The sequence below is a fragment of the Pelodiscus sinensis genome, chromosome 16 (genome assembly GCF_052426305.1).
Source record: "Pelodiscus sinensis isolate ZL-2025 chromosome 16, ASM5242630v1, whole genome shotgun sequence".
Classification (NCBI taxonomy): Eukaryota; Metazoa; Chordata; order Testudines; family Trionychidae; genus Pelodiscus; species Pelodiscus sinensis.
In genome coordinates, this window is record NC_143067.1 from 7,834,281 (window position 1) to 7,857,085 (window position 22,805).

The 22,805-nt window shown below is 45.0% G+C and overlaps 1 protein-coding gene across 4 annotated transcripts in view; it reads right to left on the minus strand.

Moving 5' to 3' along the window:
- Nucleotides 1-21,808, minus strand: part of HMGXB3 (HMG-box containing 3) — a 32,794-nt gene extending 10,986 nt beyond the window's left edge. The window contains exons 1-14 of one of the 4 annotated variants that reach the window (XM_075900538.2): nucleotides 21,546-21,672; nucleotides 20,409-20,550; nucleotides 20,003-20,144; nucleotides 15,006-15,180; nucleotides 13,711-14,277; nucleotides 12,165-12,263; nucleotides 10,970-11,101; nucleotides 8,166-8,587; nucleotides 7,698-7,867; nucleotides 6,545-6,642; nucleotides 5,566-5,664; nucleotides 4,473-4,622; nucleotides 1,687-1,988; nucleotides 305-432 (exon numbers count right to left, since the gene is read on the minus strand). In XM_075900538.2, coding sequence (XP_075756653.2) covers nucleotides 305-432; nucleotides 1,687-1,988; nucleotides 4,473-4,622; nucleotides 5,566-5,664; nucleotides 6,545-6,642; nucleotides 7,698-7,867; nucleotides 8,166-8,587; nucleotides 10,970-11,101; nucleotides 12,165-12,263; nucleotides 13,711-14,277; nucleotides 15,006-15,180; nucleotides 20,003-20,142 — 2,482 coding nt within the window. In that variant the 5' untranslated portion in view covers nucleotides 20,143-20,144; nucleotides 20,409-20,550; nucleotides 21,546-21,672. Of the gene's footprint in view, nucleotides 1-304; nucleotides 433-1,686; nucleotides 1,989-4,472; nucleotides 4,623-5,565; nucleotides 5,665-6,544; nucleotides 6,643-7,697; nucleotides 7,868-8,165; nucleotides 8,588-10,969; nucleotides 11,102-12,164; nucleotides 12,264-13,710; nucleotides 14,278-15,005; nucleotides 15,181-20,002; nucleotides 20,145-20,408; nucleotides 21,470-21,545 lie in introns of those variants that run through there. The other 3 variants (XR_016346940.1, XM_075900537.2, XM_089769463.1) reach the window with 3 other exon arrangements.
- Between the last annotated feature and the right edge of the window lie 997 nt (nucleotides 21,809-22,805).

Here is a 22,805-nt window from a genome sequence, read left to right on the forward strand (position 1 = left end):
TTTATAAATCCTACAGCGATGAGGTTCAGTGCCCTCAGCCAACAAGGACCGAGAAGCTCATTGCATTTGTGTTTTTCAGCACTTACCGTCTGCACCACAGAATGAATTATTTACTATTTCCATATACAAAGACAAGTGGGGTGTGCTCTCAGTCACTACAGTGACCAACATAAGCCTCAGTAAAGCAAGAGAAAGAGCAGCAGTACACTCTAAATCCAAAAATTCACATCTGGAAGGGTGGAGAGAAGTCTTTTCTGTACAAGGTCTCTATAGATAAGCCCAGTGATAGTTTGTTTTTTCCTACCTGTGTATATATCAGTGAAGCTATGCAGGGCCAGACACTGCAGATTCAAACACACTTTGACCTGGGCAGTAACCACCTGTAACTGGTTAGCCGTCAGCAACCAGCACTCCTGTGGACCAGCAAGAGAACTGTAACACATAAATGGGGGTGGGAGGGAGAAAGACCATTATCCCACTAGTGAGCAAGCTTTCCAGCCACTAGAGGAGGAAATAGGAAGGCAACTGATTGCCAACATTATTTCCAAAACCATCAGCCTGAATTCTAAAGACACACAGAATCAAACGTCAGCTAAACTCACAACTTGTCACAACTAACAGGATCCACACAGCAAGCTCTCTGACCAGCTATAAAATAAGAACGGGGGAGAACATGTTGTATCACAGCACATCTATAATCCTGCAGTTCACATCACTGCATCCTTCACATCTCTCACGGTGCACTTCACAAAGCATCAGGAATGTAAAAATAAAATGGGATTAGCAACCACAAGCCAATGTCAAATAAGATTTCATGCTCGCTCAACCCACTGAACTTGAATGCTGGAAGAAATCAAACCTCAGGGATGTGAAACTTGAATCTGTAACAGGAGAAACCAAGGGACACCAGTTTCCTAAAAATCTCAAAGTACCAAAATGGCCATAGAGAGAATGTATTCAATGAAAGAAAAGAGTTTTACAGTTGTGGCCATGCATTATATATAAAACGTCAGCTTTCAAATGAATGTGAATGCTTAACTAGCAAAGTAGTACAGAAGATGTGACAGGATCTGAATAATTGTTGCTGCACTTCAAAAGAATCTGGAGCTAATTTTTAAGGTGGTGGCAGCACAAGGATTAATATGTCGTCAACTTTCTTGCCTGAAAACCTGAGTTCATTGGCTGTTATCAGAAAGATACCACATAGGCAGACATGATGGCCTACGCATTCAGAACTGAAGTGTTTTGAGTAACAGAAATCCTGCAGGTCAGGCAGAGCTATGAGAAGGTAAAGAACTGGAGCAAGCAGATGGTACTACAGGATCAGGACTAAGGTGCATGGATAGAGCTGTGGACGCAAAATTTACACATTACTTCTGGGTAGCATTTGCAAGTCCTTCACTTTCAGAACAGCTACATTCGACACCATCACCACCCAAGATGCAGAAAGGGCCTGCGTACGTATTACAACAGTCTATTCCCAAACTCACAAAAGCACAGATGTGCCTACAGCTGATCTTGGGAGCTAAAGGAAAATGTGCACTACTTACACAGATGCAAGTTGCATGCTGTTTGCAATGGCTTTCATGTGGAGGGGATAAAGCACTATTATCCTCAAAGGCATCTTTAATACAGAATATCAGAATAAGGGTGAATGAGAGTCACAAATCCAAAACAGAATCTTACTTCTGTCCCCCTTTGAACAGAGGGCTGTTACAGAGGAGGCACTGCGTAGATGGAGACTCATAATAGTTTGACCAGGAGGTCTGCTCGATGGTGACCGTCTCCTCACTCACGTTGGACAGGATGAGCCGTGAGCTGTTGAGTTCGTGGATGAGTGTGAAGACCTCTGCCAGTTCCGACTCATTCTCTGGGATTTGCATTACCTTGCGCAGCAGCTGCAGTGTCGATTGGCGCTGAATCTCTTTCTGGGACTGTGTCAGGGGTTCACTGGTGTTCAATACATCAGGAAGACCTGAGCTGACCTCCTAGAAAGAGCCAAAATTTCACTTGGATTTTGTCAGACAAATAGGGAGTAAAAAACTAATGATGACGCCTCAGCACTCCTGAGAGGTAGAGGACTATTCTACTCACTTTGCTACTAAGTAAACAGATACAAAGATATTAAGTAATCTGTCCAAAGACAAAATAGCATAGTACAGAATCCAGAAATGCTGAGTTCAGGCCCCTGCTCTGCTAGACAAGGCATCTCATAGCTTGAAGGGCTGGGTTATTTATTTTTATTTCAGCAGAACTGCTTTATAAAAGTAGATGAATGCAGCAGTGAGGAAACCTCACCTACAATGGTTTACCAGCTCATAATAAGTGACAGCTATTTGCAGCGCAGGCCTTCAGAAAACTTGGTGGTGGTGATGAAGTGTTACCATATACACTGGATGATGGAGAGGGTGGAGATGAGCACTGCAAATGTATACAAACTCTTTAATGTTTCTACAAACTGTATTATTTACTTGAGTGCAGGCAACTGTAAAAATTCCCCTCCCACATAACATAAAAATCTACAAGAAGGAGGAGACGGGCAACTGAATGCTAAGAGATAATTAAGTGTCCAGCTTTGAATGCATTGTAATTTGTTAAAAGTGATTATCATGTAGTCTATGTGATCAGCAGCTCAAAGTAGTAAAGTACACAGGAAAGAGGAATCAAACACTAGGGGGCTCAACAAGATAGAAAGAACATTAACAGCCTCTCATCCACTTTATCAGTAAAACAAACCATCATGCCAATGCTTCAGCTTGTGTTCCTGTCTAGCCTTGTGAGAAAATAAATGGCCTGTCCAAGAAAAGGGTACACAGCATCGATTCCAGAACAAACCATATTACAGGAATGTTAAGGCTGAGACAAAAACAGAAGTCCAAAAAAACCAAACAAGGAGAAAAACAAACCAAATTCCCTCAAAAATGCCACCCAGCTTAGTGAATTAAAGAAACAGTTAAGGAAGATCATAATATTCTTAAAGTATCCATTTATGCAAGTTTCACATGGGATTATTTGAGGATTTTCTGGGGGGCAGGAGGGGAGAGCTTTTATATCGTGTGCAGAAAAAAAAATTGTACTTCAGAATAAAATTCAGCTGAAGGAACAAGCTTACTGTAGTGTACAGACTAGCTGGTTTACATGCTGACTGAACCTGCTAGCTAAGAAAAGGGCAAACTCTATGGTTTTTAATTTAATTAATTAAAAAAAGAACCCAGAAGATGTTTGCTCACAGTAGCAAAAACAAGCACCTTAAAAAACCAACTATGATAGATAAAAAGGAACTTTATTCCAATTAAAAAAAAAAGAAATACTAGCTAAGAATGTGTTTACCAACAATCCAGGAGCGGTATAAATTTGTGTTATGAACAAGACATTCTAGTACACAAATGGTAAAACTGAACTGATATTTGCCACCACAGCTCAGCCAAAAAGATAGCATCAGATTACAAAAAAAAAAAAAAAAAAAAAGAGTCTGATGAGATCCCTCACCTCTTCCAGACTGCATAAAGCAGACAAAGCTGATGCTGCATACTAGTTTTATAGTTTCAGGAGGTTCCCCCTTCGCATGTACATCTGTTCCATGAGGCATGTTTTTAAATGGCAGCATGCCCTCAGTGGTAAGATTGAGTACTATTGGTCTGTAGTACCTATTTTCAGTGAAAACTACCATTCACAACTGTGGGCAGTGAATAGTCCCAAAAAGAGATCACTATACAACTACAGTGGATTGACAAGTTTTCCATTGGATCATTTTTCAGCCACCAGGTACTGTTTCATCATATTCTAAACATTCACCTGAGAAGGTCAATTTTGATAAAATTTTCATGTTTACAAAAGCAGTTTCATAGGGTTAAAAAGTTCCAGATCTTGGGGAATGCTGACTGTTTCTAAATGACTGTTCGCTTTAAAGACATTTTTGAAAGTAAAAATCAGAAATAAACTTTCCTATCAACCTGAAACTATTTCCCCCCAATAATTCATTTTCATGGAAAATTTATGAACTTTTTGATTTTGTTCTAATTCAGAGCAAACACAAATTTCAAAAACTGTCTATTTCCCACAGAATGGAAACTCCAAACTTCAACTGGTTCTATACATAACCGAAAGAGTCAACAGACCACAGTATGATATAACATGATTCAGTAGTGGAAACTGCTGCTAGGCAATTTGGTCTAGAAATGAGGTTTTTTTTTTTTTTTTTTTTTTTAAACAGTGAAGGAAAATAACTATTAGAACAATTTACCAAGGGTCATGGTGGATTCTCTATCACTGGCAACTTTAAAAATCAAGGTTGGATGCTTTTTTATTAAGTATCCTCTAGGAATTCTTCAGGGGAATTCCATGGCCTGTGTTATTCAGGAAGTCAGAAGAGATAATCACAACAGTCTCTTCTGCCTTTGAAATCTACAAATCTAAAAGACCAAGTACAATTAACTCAATCATTCAGCAAGAAAAAACAGAACCAAACTCACCAAGGATTTCACAGTTTTGTCAGCTCTATCTTTGGCGAGGTTGTAACCACAGCTGGGACAGATTCGCGGCTTGTGCCTATTTGTATATACGTAGCTACAAGAGGGATTCTTACACTTGCCTCTTCCACGTGATGTTGCCAATCCCAAATCCTGAGAAGGAAAAAAAAAGTGCGCCAAATGATAAGGATTGTTTAACTCAAAGCACTTGTAATACCATACAGAACCATTCAACTTTATGTCTCTAGCTCCAATCCAATCCAGATCAGTAGTGACGTGAAATTAGTAATAAGTTAAACGATTAAATGTTATGTTCAACAGGGGCAGGCTGGCGCTGCCCTCCCTGCAGTAGGAGAAGGCTGCTCTGACCAGGCTGGAGCACCCCCACCTATGGCGCACCACTACGGACAGATCAGGCCTGTTGTGGAGTATCCCTACCTGCAGCGTGCTGGGCCCCTACCAGGTTGGAGCAGTCCCCTGTCCATGGCAGCTTGCTCCAGCCCCCGTTGGTTAACCATGACCAGAAAGCATCACCCGTCAAGGGTGATGCTTGCCAGTTAACCAGTCTCATCCCTTCCTGAAATCATTACCTTCTGAAGACAGCACTGCACTTCATGGAACAAATGAGCTGGTTCTTACCTCAGGCCAGGCCTTGTTAAGATTGCGAGGCACCACCCAAACCCACCCCTCCAGCAGTCTCAAGAGAACAAATATTATACCATCATGGAGGCTATGGCGTACCTTCTTCCCTATAATGTTGCCTCCTCCAAGACAGAGTTGAGATATTTGTACTGCCATGCAGGAAAGTTTACCCTGCCAATACCCCTGCAGGAGTCTGAGATGCTTAGTGCTGTTAACTCAGTACATGAAATGGACAATATTTGCATTTAAAAATTCAAAGAGCCAAGCTGTGCCTTTGGAGCAGACTGCACAGACATCATAGCTTGAGTGCCCACAACAGCCTTGCCAAGTTTAGAAGCAGCAGATCCAAAGTGCTCACTCGGAAGAGGAAAGCAATTGCCCTTCCACAGTACAGCCACTCTCAAGAGGCTCAGTGGTGCTCCACATCAAATCAAACACACCAAAAGATCCTTACCAAAGTTACAGTGCAGCTGTACTTATAAGAGGGAAATACATCTGGTTTGACCTCCACTACTTTCACCTGAGATGCTCTGCTGGCTGGGCTGCTGTGGAGCTGCAGATGAAAGCGGTTTGGGGAGACGGCAGGGAAAGAAAAGCACATAAATCATACATTTGAGAGATCTGGCACGGATGGCAGCTCACAAGCAGTGCCTATAAATGGTTTGAAAAGGAGACCAGTGACTACCTTCTTGCTAACAAAGAATTTCAGTACTTTTCTCCAAATTATAGGGTTACAATTTAAACAACCTATTCCAACAACTTTGCATGCTCTGCGTCTTAACCAGTCATTTCAAGCACACATGTAAGAATAATACTTAGTACTTCTATCACACACATCTTCAAAGCACTTAGGCCAGGTATACACTAAACCTTTAGTGCACTTAAGATAAACAACTCCAGCTATGTTAATTATGTAGCTGGAGTCGAAGTACCTTAAATCACGTTTTGGAGCCCTCCACATAGTGGGAGGTCGATGGGAGCACATGCTCCTGTCGACTTCCCTTACTCCTTGTGAGGAGCAGGACTACCGGCGTTCATGGGAGCGCCCTCTCAGTTCGAATTAGTGAGTCTTCACTCGACCGGCTAATTCGAGCCCAGGAGATTAACTGCAGCAGTGTCGATCTTCTCTGTAGCGTAGACAAGCCCTACCTGATCCCAAAATGCCCCTCTGAGAAGTGTTATCGGAGACACACATGTAAAGACTAGTTCAAGGCCATAGAGCCGAAGATCTGCAATTACAACACACCAGCTCTTAGGTCTAACACTAGCCCATGCGGCCTCAGGCGAATCTCCTGCACTAAGCAACATTAGTCACAAACCCCATCACCGAGGGGTTACTCGGTCTCCACACATTTAGGTCAGAAGCGAGAAATCCTACTTTAAACCTACTAGAGAAATCCAAGTGCATTTTGAAAAGCAAGACTCACTCTTACCTTTCGCTCACTAATGCTACACGGCTGTAGGACAGACTGACCCAGTTGCTTCAGGGTACTGGGCTTCAGGCCCGAGGTTCTCACAGGGGAATGCTTATCTTGAAGGAGGAAAGAAAGCAGCAGGTTAAGTGTGTGCAAGCCACGTTTTTGTTTTACTTTGACAACTTTGGCAAATGCAGCCACAGGACACAGTGGAGCTGCTGTCCTCAGAACCTGAACGGATCCAACCAGACTTTGCAAATCGCATTTCTGCCCCAGGTGAAGTAGCCCTTTGCTGCCAAAACCTGACTTTGTAAGGTGTTCACTGGTGACTATAATAGACCCACTAAACTCTAAGCCACCTGCATTCTAAACAAGTATTTCTAAGATGCAACACCAAGCACAGGCATCCAGTATGTAAGGTGGGGGAAGGCTCTGACTTTCCAAACCACCAGGCGTAGCCCTGCCCACACTCCGCCCCCAGAACATCTGCTGTAGGTGTTCCGGGGCAGAGTGTTACTGCTCCCAGAAATCGCACTCCCCATGCTCCAGGGCTGGAGAGGCAGGGCTGGGCCAGGCCACATGGTGTACCCTACTCAGGGACCGGAACCATGCCACGCACCCTCCGACCTCCTCTGGTGCTGTAGTGGCTGGGGCCATGCCATGTGCCCTACAACCTCCTCCCTCCGCAGGGCTTGAGAGGCTGCGCTGCATGGGACACCCTCCTTCCTCCCCCAGTGCTCCACAGCTGGAGAGGCTGGGCTGTGTCGGGTCGCATGGCATGCCCTCCTCCAGGTCTAGGGAGGCTAGGGACATGCCATGCGCCCTCTGTAGGGCTGGGGAGGATAGGGTCATGCCATGTGCCCTCTGCAGGACTGGGGAGGCTGGAGTGAGTGGGTACCCACCTGCTCCCCACCTCTCCCCATGGTTGGGAGGGGGAGCACATGCATGGCATGCTGCCCCACCTCCCTGTGGGGGTGGGGAAGGGGCAGGGCCTCGGAAGAAAGGGCAGCACTGGATTGCCTTCACCAACCACCCATGACATCAAGCCAGCAAGTCATTCCAAACGTAGCATTCAAATACACCCCACTTGCTAATTGCCCCCTTCTCCCCATTCTTACAGAGCTTCTGCTGTCAAAGCCTATTGTGGATGGCTTCTTGCTTCTACCTTTACCTGGAAAGCCCTGTCGGCTGCTGAGCGGCTCTGTGCGGATTTCCCTCCCCAAGCTAGCAGGAGCAGGTAGGATTGCTCTCATGGGTCTCGCAGCAGCCAGTAAGGAGGGCTTGGGTTTTGGTTTGCTCTTCAGTTCTTGTCCTTTGGGTGCAGCAGCAAGAGCATCGACGCTGAAAGACAAGACATGCAGCTGTCGAGAAAGTTCTACCCATGCTAGTGAAGGGCAGTCACATTCCATGGCAGAGGGTAGACAGAAGAGCACAAAGCTAATAGCTCTGATGTTTTTGGCGAGTTGGAGAACAAATCTCTGACCCTGGATTTATCCTGATTCACTTGTTACCTACGTGAGCCATGTAAGAAGCTGCCATCTAAGAAGAAATGCCAGCACTGATCAGCACCATCAACAGTGCCACATACAAGTGACGGCTCAGTGTGACACCTCTGTGAAATCAATCAGCAATGACTCACCCCATTGGCTTTTTTACAGTGGAAGTTGGACTGGCAAGTGAACGTATCTCAGCAGATGGCTGCGACCCTCTCTCTGTACTGTCTCTCTCAGTCTGCTCTAAAAAGGAGTTGCCCTGAACATTGCAATCTTTAGCTGGCATCACTGCTGCTGCATTCCCATCGTCCTGGGCTTGCACACTGTTTGCAAGGATGTGAGCCTCTGAGATGATTACTTCTTCCCATTCATTCTCGTGTATCTGCTCCCGAACAGGCACTGCACTCAGCAGCTGGCTGACAGCTTCAGAGCTTTCCAGAGTACACTTGGTGGCATCCTCCTGAGCAGCTGCCTTCTCTGGAGTTCCTGGCTGTGGGCTTCTTTTAGCCCCTGGTGCTCTGAGGGGGAGACCTGAGCTCTGCTCAGCTTTGCTTTTTGGTTGCTTTTCCTGAGAGAGAGAACAAAAAGATCAGACTATCCCAGGTAATTCAGAGCGTCACAGTTTTACACCCAAAGTGTATTCATAACTTGGCTGATTTGCAGAGGCTGTTTAACATTAGCTAGAAAAGCAGCAAAGCCAGGGTCCAAGCACCACATTGCATATAAAGCCAGAAGAGACTCTCTCATCTCCTTGCAGATGGAGATCCTTGCTAACATGTGTTCTATCCCATTGTGCCTTTTTCACAAACACTTCTCATTTCATAGCGTGCAGTCATGTCATAGCAACAGAAGGGGTTTTTTCAGTCAATGGGGGTAATTCACCTACCTGAGCAGCAGAAGCTATGGTGAGGGAAGAATTATTTCATCAACTCCAGCCATGTCGATCTTGGAGTGTGGTCAGCTTAACAATGGTGCTCATGGGTGTGATTTTTTTTTTTAACACCCCAGAGCAATGCAGCTAGGCTGTTCCAAATTTTAAGCATAAACTAGGCCTTAGCCATTTTTAAACCTACTCAGAACATCAGCATTAGTATAGAAATAGCAACCTCAGAACTTATTCATCCATTTCTCTCTCTAAATAGGATGCCCTCTTTTACAGCTCCAGCTCTCCAGAAATCCTCACCTCCCCTCCAAAAAAATCTAGGAGGGGAGTGAACTAAATGAGCAGCCAGCCAGAGTGGGGAGGAGGAGAGTGTTTTCTGGAATCTCTCAGGACAAGTTCATTTGGGATACTTCAGTAAGCAGACTCACAAGGAGGGGAGGGTTTAAACTTGTAGCTGAAACATTTTTTTCCCCAGAGGCTGAATCCAGGAAATCTCTTTCCTTGGAAAAGCCAAATATAGATTGGACCCTCTAAATTAGAGGGGTAGGAATTGAGATTAGTGGATGGTGTCCCTTTAAAAAAAAAAGGACATTTCAGGCAACATACCCATGATACTGTTTGTTTAAATTTGCAGTGTTGTTATTTCCATATCTATCCCAGGATATGAGACACAAGATGAGTGAGCTCCTCTTCAGCTCTGTATAAGCTCAAAAGTTTGTGTCTCACCAGCAGAAGTCGGTCCAATAAAAGAGATTACCTCATTCATCTTGTCTCCCAGATTGTTCAAAAGGAAATTAAAAAAAATAAATAAATCAAGCTAAAGGATTTTCTGCTTCACTGCAATTTTTTTGGCAGTTGACAGGCTGTGTATTAAATCACATTTACAGAAGAATGCTGGAAAAGATGCCATTATTTATTTGTATAGAGATAGCGCTTGGGATCTTCAATGATGGGTTAGCACCTCACTGGGTTAGGCATTCCACACAGTTCCCCAACCTTAAAAAACAATCCTTACCCTAAAGAACTTGATGGATCATCCCATCACAGATGGACTCACTTAAAGCCACTGGTGGAAATTTGCATATTCAACCTCCTTAGACTTGTGCCAGCAGAAGTGTCTCATGCACATGTCCCCAGAATTAGATGCCATGAGTGACCAGGTTCTTGGTTACACTCTTCCCTTTCCAAGGTTCTCAAGAACAACTTTCCATTTTATACTGCCAACTAGGTGACAAATAATTTAAGTGAGCTACATCAAGAGAGTAGTTCCATTTGAACAAGGTTTGTGTCCTCCTTTTGGTACTGGACTTATGTGAAGGATAGAGTATATTTTATGAACCATCTTAAAATCTAAACAACTTCTTCCTTTGTTCCCTGGAATTTCCTCCCAGTCCTTTCATATTACTGTGCAAAGCCTCAATTTTAACATTGTTACTAAAACTAATGAAGAAAAACCATGGACATGAGCTACTAAATCCATCACAGAGCTCTGATCCCCATTGCATAGCTCCTGTGACTTGGCTCCCCAGTGATCCAGCTGTCCTCTGTCATTTGAAATGTGCTGTTTTGCTTCCCTATGAAGGCATGGTAAAATGGTGCATTGGAACCACAGCCTGTAAAAATTGCTCCAAACCAGATGTTTGTTGTTTATCCACCAAGACCATGAAATAAGTGATTGAACTGAGTCCCTAAACTTATTTGATGCTATAAGCAGGTATGGCAGGCACCTTTCAGATACTGGTGTTACGTTGCAGTCAGAAAGCAAAGAAAGGATTTGGGGATCAGAACTTCACAAGATTGCCCCTTTAATATGATTACTACAAGAGTGGCATCTTCAGCACAGAAACAAGAAATCCAAACAAAAGCTCTGTGTTAGAAAACAGGTCTCGCCATCTCACTGGTGACTGACACTAGCAGAGTAACTGGAAGAGAAGATCAGAGATTCACTTCCTCAGGTCTGAGATTTGCTCAGCATTTAGGGTTTCATAGGTATGCGCACAAGGGTCACTTTCCAGTTGAGACTCAGTCATTGGGAATAAAAAAATTATGTGAAAAGTGGAAAGGTACCTTTGGGATCCATTTTCCTCCCAAGAAGTTTCCACACTTTGGGCACTTCGGCGGTTTGTGTCTAGTGACATAAGTAAAAGAACAGCCAGGATTGGTGCAGTTTCCATGGCCCCTGCGGGTGTAAGTGGTTGTCTGAAATAAAAAGGTTGCCAACAATTTATTTGCAGCACTAGGTACCATAAAGACACATCACAATCGTTGTTCTCTATCAGTAAGCATTCAAACATTAATTCAATAATTACTACAATCTTCCATAAGCCAAGTAGAACTACACATTTTACAGATGACAAATTGTTGCAGCCAAAAGTCAAATATTTTGCCTGTAAAGGGGGAGTGAGAATCAGGGTTGTAGCCAGAATTTAGAGGATAAGGGTGAGACTTACCAGATAATCATTCAATCCCTAGCCAGATCCTAGAGGTTCAGTGATCTAGGTCCCTTTACTGAACACTAAATACTATCAAGGCCCATGTTTTCTGTAGCTGTGCAATTTGGCACACAATACAACTCTTGTTGCAGAAGCTAAAAAAATTTCTCAATCCTTTATGAATGTAAAGAAACATGAACCAAATGTAAGCTGATTCATTGCCATACCAGTCTTCAAATAGCCAACAGACATGAAATACTCTATTCATCACAGTTGAGGCTAAATGGAATATTTGTAGGGGATTCTTTTGAAATCTCTCACAGATGATGATTTTAACAGAAACCTGAACTGCCTTTTGTTTCGGTATCAAAAGCCTCAATTGTGTCTCAGTACGATTACCAGCTCTTCGATCTTCCCCAGCCAATCTACACAATATAGTCATGTGCGATTACAAAAAAAAAAAAAAAAAAGCAGCAGCAGCGTAGCGTACTACTGGATGAAAACGTGAAGACAACCTACAATAAACTAAATTTACTATCAAAGCAAGCATCACAGAAGGCTGTAGTACTGACTGAATTATTTCCATATTCATTATAAAACTCCATTTTTAAGTGTATCTAAAGCTCTGGCACTAGAGTACTATGGAGCTTACAATTTGACAGAGGAAGTGATAGCCATCTGCTCAGGGTAAAGGAGCAGAACATGATAAAAAACCTTAAAGCCTGCTGCAGACAAGTTAGTGTGCCTTGTCTACCTTAGGGCACTAACACCTTCTATATACTATTGTAGATAGGTTCCAAGAGAAAAACACTAGCTCCTCCTTTACTCACCAGTTTGATTGATGTTGGGTTCTCCACAACAGAGTGAGCCTGGAGAGGCAGCATAATAAACTGTGTGGTAGGCATAGTGGAGCTGCTCTCATCTGTGTCCTTAAAGAGAAAAAAAATACATAACCAACAAGGGCACATATCTAGCTAGCTGCATTCTGACCTTTCATTGAGGGTATCTTCAACACCACATTTAGGAGTCTATCAATACAATAGAACCATGAGGCACCAGTGGTACAAGTAACAGGATTTCAGGATTGATGGCCTACTGGGAGTGCTCTGCAGACAGATTACAAAGAGAGTGACAATCTGATAACCAAAGAGAAGATAGAAGCAACATACTCAGTTCCTAGACAGAATCTGCTTTATATCACTGAATCCTTCCTTCCAACCAGGGATTTGAAAGGAGTCTTCATTCAGTCCTCTACAGCTGGGAAGTCTGCCGCATGGGACAGAGATAAAACACAGATTCCATAGAACAATGCTTTAGTATATCTGTGGAATTCAACCCAAACCTCAAAGTTTGATCCAGCACTTCATCTTTTAGGCCTGAGGGTAATAGTAGAAGGGAGGAGAGGAGGCACTGAACTGCATTTTTCACCGTCTTATAAGAACGGCCATATTGGGTCAAACCAAAGGTCCATCTAGCCCAGTATCCTGTCTACCGACAGTGGCCAATACCAGATGCTCCAGAGGAGGTGAACACAACAGGTAATCCTCACATGATCCCTTCCCTGTCACCCGCCTCCAGAGAAACAGAGCCTAGGAATGCCATTCCTGCCCATCCGGGCTAACAGCCATTGATGGACCTAACCTCCATGAATCTATCTAGCTCTTTTGTGAACCCTGTTAAAGATCTAGCCTTCACCACATCCTCTGGCAAGGAGTTCCACAGGATGACTGTGCGCTGAGTAAAGAAAAACTTACGTTTGTTTTAAACCTACTGCCTATTAATTTCATTTGGTGACCCCTAGTTCTTTTATTGTGGGAATAAGTAAATAATTTTTCCTTATTCACTTTTTCCATACCAGTCATGATTTTATAGACCTCTATTATATCCCCCCTTAGTCTCCTCTTTTCTAAGCTGAAAAGTCCAAGTCTTTTTGATCTCTCTTCATATGGGACCCATTCCAAATCCCTAATCACTTTTGTAGCCCTTTTCTGAACCTTTTCCAATGCCAATATATCTTTCCTGAGATGAGGCGACTACATCGGTACACAGATGTGGGCGTGCCATGGTTTTACAGAGAGGCAATAAGATACTTTCTGTCTTATTCTTTATCCCTCTTTTAATGACTCCTAACATTCTGTTCGCTTTTTTGACTGCTGCTGCACAAAAAATGAGCAAAAATTGTTGCTTCCATCACTATTGATCTAGTTGAGCCATGGAACAGGAGTGGCATAATTCATTAATGTCACTTTCCGCCAGCATGAATCACTAGAAAGAAACCATCTAGCTAAGAAGCAGCATTGGCAAAGCAATGTTTTAAGCAGCTATAAGAAACATTCAGGCAATAAGTCAATAGAAATAGTTACTATTTTAGCTTACCCTCCCGGTCACCACTGTTACCACAGACAAGCCATCAGAAACCTGGGGCTGTGCCACAGCAATGCTCCCATTGGAGAGGTCTCTGGAGCTGCTAACAAGAGTCTCTTCAATAACCACACTAGTTGTCTGATATGGATGTCCCTCTCCTATTTCCAAAGATGCCTCATCCAAGAGGATATCTCCAGTTATTTTATCTGCTATGGGTTTGACATAATGAGAGAGAATCTCTGAAGCAACTACTTCTTCTATAGCGTCTGACTGACCAAATGAAGCGGACTCCTCTGCCAGTCCTTCAATAGCAATGCACTGCTCAGAAATGCCAACACGGCTCGAGTCCACGGAAAGGATGTTTTGCATGGCATCATGGGCCACACTTGTGATGTTGGTGGAAGCTGCTACTCCTTCAGATGCTGTTTGGCCCTGTGCCACGCAGAGTTCTAGGTGCTGCCTGCTCCTGTCCTCTTGAAGAGCTGTTTTGGGGATGATTATATAATCCGAACGAGGGAGGATTTTACGGAAGCCTGGAATGTCTGGAACTACTGCAGTCAGAGTGGACAGCTTGGAGTTCTGTTAAGACAAAGCATAGAAGAGAGAGGAGCAAGAGACAAAAGAATTAACAGGTTTAGTTCAAGGTTTTTATGGGTTTTTTAAGTCCATCCATTACAGTTCAAATAACTTCCAAAGGCAGATTGCTGGCGAGTCCTTCACATCTCTAACAAAGCCTTCATAATCCTCTCTCCTCTTATCCCCTATATTAATCCCACTCATCCCGGCGGTCTTATCTGAAAGCTGCTATTCCTCTGACCAGTAGGTACTGGACAGAAGCCTTTTGGAGTTTGCCAATGCTGCTTCTTAGCTAGATGGATGCAACTGCCACTAAGTCAGCCATATTCTAGGGCTGATTTAAAACACCCATCTTGTACATAGTTATTCTGCTTCTGTCCTTTTACATACTACGCTGTGTTAGGTTTACATGACATTGTACTGCACTATAATGTGACTTAGTGCAGTGTAATCAGATACCACTGGATGCAAAATACTTTGCAAATTTAAAGCAGCAGCAGCAGCTTTTTATTCTAATGAAGAGCATCACAACTACTCCTAAACACACAGGAAACCATGCTTCTTTACATCAAAAAGCAAATTTACAGTAAGTAAAAATAGCTAGCAACTCATGATTTTTCCTAATATTTTTCTCATAGCATTTTCAGGAGAAAGCAAAGGATACAGCAATTGATGATTCATATGCCTAAGGATGTCGAAAGACGTGAAGGAATTTAAGAAACTTGACTTACCGGGTCTAATCCTTCTTTCTCCAGTTTGGCCTTTTCCAAATAGTAGCTTTTTTCAGCCACACTGAGCAATCTCCAGCTCTCACTGATCTTCTTGTTAATTTCAGATTGCGGGAGGTGGGGGAGTTCCTGCTGTACTTTCAAATATATGTCATAATAGTACAGGAGGTAAGCCGATCTGAAACACAAGTGAATACTGAACTCAGTCTCTTCCTTAACACCACACCTGGAAAAAAAAAGACCAGGCTTATCCTGGCCTTAAGAGCAATGATGAGAACTTTCCTGGGCTTGTTTTGTATAGACAGTCAGAAAAATGAGGAAAAGTCTATTAATAAAGTGAAGACCTACAAGGAGATTTAGGGGAGAAGGCACACGGGCCTATATCAATCACTCAACAAAGTGTGAAACATATTTGAGTCTCTAATACGGGTTGAACCTCCCAAATCCAGGACTCTCTGGTCCAGCAGGCCACAGATGTTGTTGGACCAAAGAGCCCCAGAGGCGGAGAGCAGGAGGCTGCTGGGAGACTGCAGGGCTGGGGAGCCCTGGCTGGGCCAGGTGGCAGCTGGGGAGCCCCAGCCCAAGAATGCCCAGCATCAGCAGAACCAGGTGATGAATGGGGAGACCCTGACCTGGCCAGAGAACCCCTGGTGTTAGTTGAGCCAGGCAGCAAACAGGAAGTCCTGCCCTGGCTGGGTAACCCCTTGCAGCAGCAGTCAGGCAGCCCCAATGGGAGCAGGACCGGCTACAGCAGCAGGACCGGTGGTGGCCAGGCAGCCTCAGCCAGGGAACCCCCAGAACCCCTGGTAGTAGCGGGGCTGGGATGGTTGGGTGGCCCCAGCCAGAGAACCCCCAGCGGCAGCAGAGCTGGGAAGCAACAGGTGAGCCTTGACCGGGGAGCCCTGGGAATCCCCAGCAGCAGCAAGCAGGAGCCCCAGCCTTGGGAGCGGGACAGCCAACAGGAGAGCACTGACCTCCCCTGGCCCAGCAAACTCCCTAGTTCTGGACGACTCAGGTCCTGACAGTGCTGGACCAGCAAGGTCCAGCCTGTAGTGTTTTAACCATTCAGTGGACATTAAACGGTGTATCACCAATTAAACATGCAATTACTGGGTACAGTCAAAGGACAGTTGGCCTGTTAAAGGCAGATGGGCATGAGACTTACTTATGAGATCGGCTCAGTCTCAGATGGAAAAAATGATTTTAGTCATGTGAAAGGAAGGGCATATGAGTGACTCAGGCCAGGCTTTAGGGATTTAAGGAAGAAGCCCGAGTAAGAATCATAGAATACTAGGACTGGAAGGAACCTCGAGAGCTCATCGAGTCCAGTCCCCTGCCCTCATGGCAGGACCCAGTACTGTCTAGACCAGGCATGTCCAAAGTCCGGCCCGCGGGCCAATTGCGGCCCGTGTTCCGGTTTAATACGGCCCCGCAGGTAATTTGCCAATATCTATCTTTTATGGTCCCCAACGAATCCATATGTATTGAGATGAATACATTGTAAAATCTCAGTTAATGTCAGTTGGTCTAAATCAGTTATAAATATATTTGGACACAACATATTTTTTTAACTTAAAAGTTGACAGACAACCTTGATTACCAATAATATGTAATGTACTTTACAATGTTCCTGACATATTTCAGCTTCCTGGATTTTTTTTTTTCATCTGGCCTTCAGATATGAAAGGCAGAGTGATTTAACACCTGTTTAGATTTGTCATCCATGTGACGAAATGAAAAGTATGCCGTTTGCAATAAACTTTGCATAAAATAGTTAATTTGCATTTAATTGTAATGGTTCAAAGAATGTCAGGCAAAATGGTCGGCCCTCACGCATGTTCACTTCATCAAATCTGGCCCTCTTTGAAAAAAGTTTGGACACCCCTGGTCTAGAACATCCCTGATAGACATTTATCCAACCTACTCTTGAATATCTCCAGAGATGGAGATTCCACAACCTCCCTAGGCAACTTATTCCAGTGTTTCACCACCCTGGCAGTTAGGAACCTTTTCCTAATGTCCAACCTAAACCTCCCTTGCTGCAGTTTAAGCCCATTGCTGCTTGTCCTATCCTCAGAGGCCAGGAAGAACAGTTTTTCTCCCTCCTCCTTGTGACACCCTTTTAGATACCTGAAAACCACTATTATGTCCCCTCTCAATCTTCTCTTTTCTAAGCTAAATAAGCCCAATTCTTTAGTCTTCTTTCATAGGTCATGCTCTTTAGGCCTTTAATCATTCTTGTTGCTCCTCTCTAGATCATCTCCAATTTCCCCACATCTTTTTCTTGAAATGTGGTGCCCAGAACTGGACACAATACTCCAATTGAGGCCTAACCAGCGCAGAGTAGAGCGGAAGAATGACTTCTTGTGTCTCACTCACAACACACCTGCTAATGCATCCCAGAATCATGTTTGCTTTTTTTGCAACAGCGTCACACTGTTGACTCATTTAGCTTGTGGTCCACTATAACCGCTAGATCCCTTTCTGACATACTCTTTCCTGGACAGTCGCTTCCCATTCTGTATGTGTGAAACTGATTGTTCCTTCCTAAGTGGAGCACTCTGCATGTGTCTTGATTAAACTTCAGCCTGTTTACCTCAGACCATTTCTCCAATTTGTCCAGATCATTTTGAATTATGACCCTATCCTCCAGATTAGTCGTAACCCCTCCCAGCTTGGTATCATCTGCAAACTTAATAAGCGTACTCTCTATGCCGATATCTAAATCACTGATGAAGATATTGAACAGAACTGGTCCCAAAACAGACCCTTGCGGAATCCCACTTGTTGATACCTTTCCAGCAGGATTGTGAACCTTTAATAACTGCTCTCTGAGAATGGTTATCCAGCCAGTTATGCACCCACCTTATAGTAGCCCCATCTAAATTGTATTTGCCTAGTTTATTGATAAGAATATCATGCCAGACTGTATCAAATGCCTTACTAAAGTCTAGGTATACCACATCCACCGCCTCTCCCCTATCCACAAGACTCATCCTATCAAAGAAAGCTATCAGATTGGTTTGACATGATTTGTTCCTTACAAATCCATGCTGGCAGTTCCCCATCAGCTTATTATCTTCCAAGTGTTTGCAGATGATTTCCTTAAATTACTTGCTCCATTATCTTTCCTGGCACAGAAGTTTAACTGACTGGTCTGTAGTTCCCTGGGTTGTTCTTATTTCCCTTTTTTGTAGATGGGCACTATATTTGCCCTTTTCCAGTCTTCTGGAATCTCTCCTGCCTTCCATGATTTTCCAAAGATTTTCCAAAGATGATAGCTAAAGGCTCAGATACCTCTTCTATCAGCTCCTTGAGTACTCTAGGATGTATTTCATCAGTCCCTGGTGATTTGCAGAAGCTAGTAATGCTCGAGATAGGACAAATACCTGGGAAATTGTGCTTGGTCTGAGGAAGCACATACAGGTGAGTGCTGCAGGAAATAAAGGAATTACAATCTAGCTCTAGAAAGAAAGGCTGAGAACTATGGATTCCTAGTTCTCAGAAAGAATGGAGAGCACTACGAATATAAACTAGCTCTTGGAGGGAGGGAAAGGAGGAGGGGTTGGATGAGCTCCTGTTCAAGGAGAGAGAACTATCTGAATTGTGATGCTCTTGGCTTTATGATTTTACTGTATTGAACGCACTAATTTATTTTCCTTTGCTTTCATTTGGGGCAAGCGCTTTACCTCTTCTGCTCCATTCTATAAACCAAGGCCCTATTTACTCGATGACTATGTTGGCCTAAGTTCTGCCATACTTCAGAGCAGCAGACTTTTTTTTCCAGACTTATTTTACAAAAACCTGAAGTTTAATTCAATCTATTATCACCCTTAATATTTTACACTGTCAGATTGTGAAGATCAGAGCTACTATTTCAACACTTCTGTTGCAATACAGATAGGCAACAGAAGTGTGCGTGGGGAAGGGTTATACTACCTTCACGGTTGCAATGTTTTTTAAATGAAATGTTAGATTCTGGAGCGCAATTCTGCAGTAAACAAGTATTCTACTCACTCTCCCCCTGCTTCCCAGTCATAGAATTGCAGAGACTGCAGGATTCTGGTTAAGCAACAGCAATTATCAAAGGTATGTATATAAAACTATTTCAAAGTGGTCCGGCTATATTCCTGAAAGTAGGATATAAAAGTGCTTTTCTGAGCTGCAAAATCTCAGAGAGGTAGCTGTGATATTCTGAGTAGTTGTTTCAGGCAGTAAATAGACCAGATCAAGCATATTGCAGAGGTAAGTCTTATACCAGAGGCAATGAATAGTAGGGATGTGAAAGTGTAACCATGTACACAGTTAAGTAATGAGCCTGTTCACAGATACGTGCAGGCTTTTGATATGCTTGAGGAGCTGTCTTAAAAGCTGGATCTCTGCATGCACTGGTTCCCAGGGAGCTGCCTATCCCCTACCCCACACGTTAACTGCTGAAACTGTTTTCGTGATTAAACACATTTTAGCATCTCTATGAAATGTGAGGTCTATAAAATCATGAGTGGTGTGGAGAAAGTGAATAAGGAAAAGTTATTTACTTGTTCCCATAATAGAAGAACTAGGGGCCACCAAACGAAATTAATGGGCAGCAGGTTTAAAACAAATAAAAGGAAGTTCTTCTTCACACAGCGCATAGTCAATCTGTGGAACTCCTTGCCTGAGGAGGTTGTGAAGGCTAGGACTATAACAGGGTTTAAAAGAGAACTAGATAAATTCATGGAAGTTAAGTCCATTAATGGATATTAGCCATCTGGGTAAGGAATGGTGTCCCTAGCATCTGGTGTCAGAGGGTGGAGATGGATGGCAGGAGAGAGATTGCTCGATCATTACCTGTTCGGTTCATCCCCTCTGGGACACCTGGCATTGGCCACTGTTGGCAGACATGATACTGGGCTGGATGGACCTTTGGTCTGACCCAGTATGGCCATTCTTATGTTCTAATACTGTTCAAATTGTACCAGGCCACTGATTAACTGAGCAAGGAAAAGAGAGGAGCTCACCTGGGTTTTTTGGCCTTTTCCCCTTGGTCTCCAGGACTTTTATATTTTTTCTTCTTCTTAGAGGGCACTGGAGATGTGTAGGTGCCTTCTATTTCCTCCATTACTACAGTTACTTCGGTGCCGTCATACTGAGCCTCCATTTCTAAAACAGACAGTATTTTTAAAATGCATAATTTCACAAATTTTGAACTATGCTTCAGTTTCAACAAATTAAATGCCTTTAGTTCATCTGCATAAACTAAAGACTGCCTTGGGCCTTCATTCCATTAACAGACCTGATAGTTAGCTATATTTTCACTATTTTCTTTCTTCCATTTTGCATAGGCCAGATCTATACTAGACCTGAAAGGTCGGTGTAAGGTGTGCAACTATAGCTACGTAAATAACTTAGCAGGGGTCGACATACCTGAAGCCAAGCTTAGTGCCGTCTTCTCAGTAGGAGGTCAATGCGAGCAAATGCTCACATCAGCTTCCCTTCTTACTGTCATAAGGAGTGAGTACCAGCGCCAAACAGGGGTATTCTCAGCATTTGACTTAGCAGGCCTTTACTAAAGAGGATTTATTTCGGGCACAGCAAGTGGAGACGCGGCCATAGTAGAAAAACAGAGGGACGCTAATGGAATTAAGTAAAACACAGACCTCCAATGTTTTGAAGATACTGCAGCAAGGTACTAGGATAGATTATGTGGCTCATAGGGATGTAAAATCCTGTTTAATTGGTTAACTGGCTAAACACAATGGTTAACCTGTTAAACAACTAAAAGGGGACTGGGCTGGAGTGGTCTCCCTGCCTGCGGCATGCCTGGGCATGGTGCGGACAGTGGCTGCTCTGCCCAGACTGGATCACCCTTGTTCATGGCGGTTCCCTGGGGACAGCCAGGGAGCTGCTCCAGCCTCCACCAATTAACCAGAACTGGTAAGCATCCCCCATTAAGGTTAACCAGTTAACCTTTCACATCCCTATATGGAACTAGCCATTTTCCTTTAAATTGCTAATTCAAGGCCAGCCCTGGATAGCGGCACCTAAAAACTGTAATGAACCAGCTTTGGGGAAACCCTCACGAAATGTTTGGATTTTCTTCCACCCAGTTCTAAGGGGACAGTTCAGAAAGCCACCATGTCGGATTGTCCACGCTCTCAAAAGCGAGGCCAAGCCTTGAATGAGCAGAGAGGAGAAGTTATCCTCAGGAGGGCCGCACTCCCTTGAATCTGCAGCGGGCTTTATGAAGCAAGGACACTGTGGTCCGTTTCAAGAGCCACTTGGCCATCTCAGCAGAATCAATAATAATACAAAAAGGGGCCTCACAGCTGCCTTAGGCCGAGGCCGAGGCGGGCCACCCCCCGCTACACGGAGCTGCAGGACGCCACCCGCCACCGAGTCCCGCTTCGCCAGCTCGTCACCGCCACTCGGCCGCTCCCCAGCGCGGCCCCAGGAGAGCGAGCGCCGGCGCAGCGCGTCCACACCACAGCGCCCCGCCCGGGGCAGAGCGGCCTGGAGCCCGGGGCAAGCGGGAGGGGCCGGGGCGGGGCGGCGGCTACTCACTCGGGAGCGGCGGGCGGGCGAGCGGGGGCCGCTCACATCCCAGCCGGAGGCGGGCGCAGCGGCGGAGCTGCCAGCGAGCGACATAGGCGGCCGCGGGCCCCCGGGGCTGCGCTCGGCGAGGGGGGCGGCCGCGCCGGCATCGCGCCACAGGCCCCTGGGGGAAGCGGCGACAGCAGCCGGCCTCGAGCGCCGGGAAGAACCCGGCCGCCGCACCGGAAGTGCCGACCCCGTCCTCAAGCCCTTCCGGGGTCGGAGGGCACCCCCAACGGCCTCCCGCCTTCCGGGGGAAGCGCTGCATCCCCCGAGAGGGGGCGGGGCGGCAGTAGAGGGCGGGAAAAGGCGGCGCGCGGAGGTTCCTTCAGCGAGATGCCTGGGGAGGCGGAGTCAGGGGGGAGGGGAAGCTCCTAGATGCCCGGGGGGGGGGGGGTATTAGGAACCCCCCCAGGCAGCAGGGACTTGCTGCAGCTGCCAGACAAAGGCAGATGCAGCCCTGGCTGAGCAGAGGGTGCTGGCCAGAGACGTTCTTTGCTCACAGTAGCTGGACTTAGGGGCTATGTCTGCACGCGGGGCTTCTTGTGCAAGAAATATGCAAATGAGGCTAAGCGTGGCATATCACTGAGCCTCATTTGCATACCTAATGAGCCGCCGTTTTTGCAGAAGAGGCTCTTGCGCCAGAAGGAGCGGTCTGCACGGCCCCTTCTTGTGCAAGAAAACCCCTCTTGCGGGATGCCGCTATTCCTGAAAATAATCGGCGTAGCGGCCTTGCACAAGAGGGTTTTTCTTGCGCAAGAAGGGGCCGTGTAGACCGCTCCTTCTGGCGCAAGAGCCTCTTCTGCAAAAACGGCGGCTCATTAGGTATGCAAATGAGGCTCGGCGATATGCCACGCTTAGCCTCATTTGCCTATTTCTCACGCAAGAAGCTGCGAGTGTAGACATAGCCAGGGTGTCCCGTCTATAGATCAACTTACCAGTAGAGAATCAGTGGCCACCCTGAAAGGGACACAGCACGCTTCAGTACTGCCTCCCTCTTGTGTGTGAGAAAGAAGAGAGCCAAAATTGGTTTGGAAGGGGCCCGGCTAACCTGCACAGCTACAACAACAGCACTGCCTATGGATTCCAGTGGGCACAGCACTCCAGACTCTGCCCCAGCTCTTGCCAGGGAAGCTACAGGTGAGGTTTTTAAACCTGACAGACCTCCTGTTGGGCAGTTTGTCCTCTGAGCCAGAGACAAAAATCAGACATGGATTTGTGGAGTAGAGG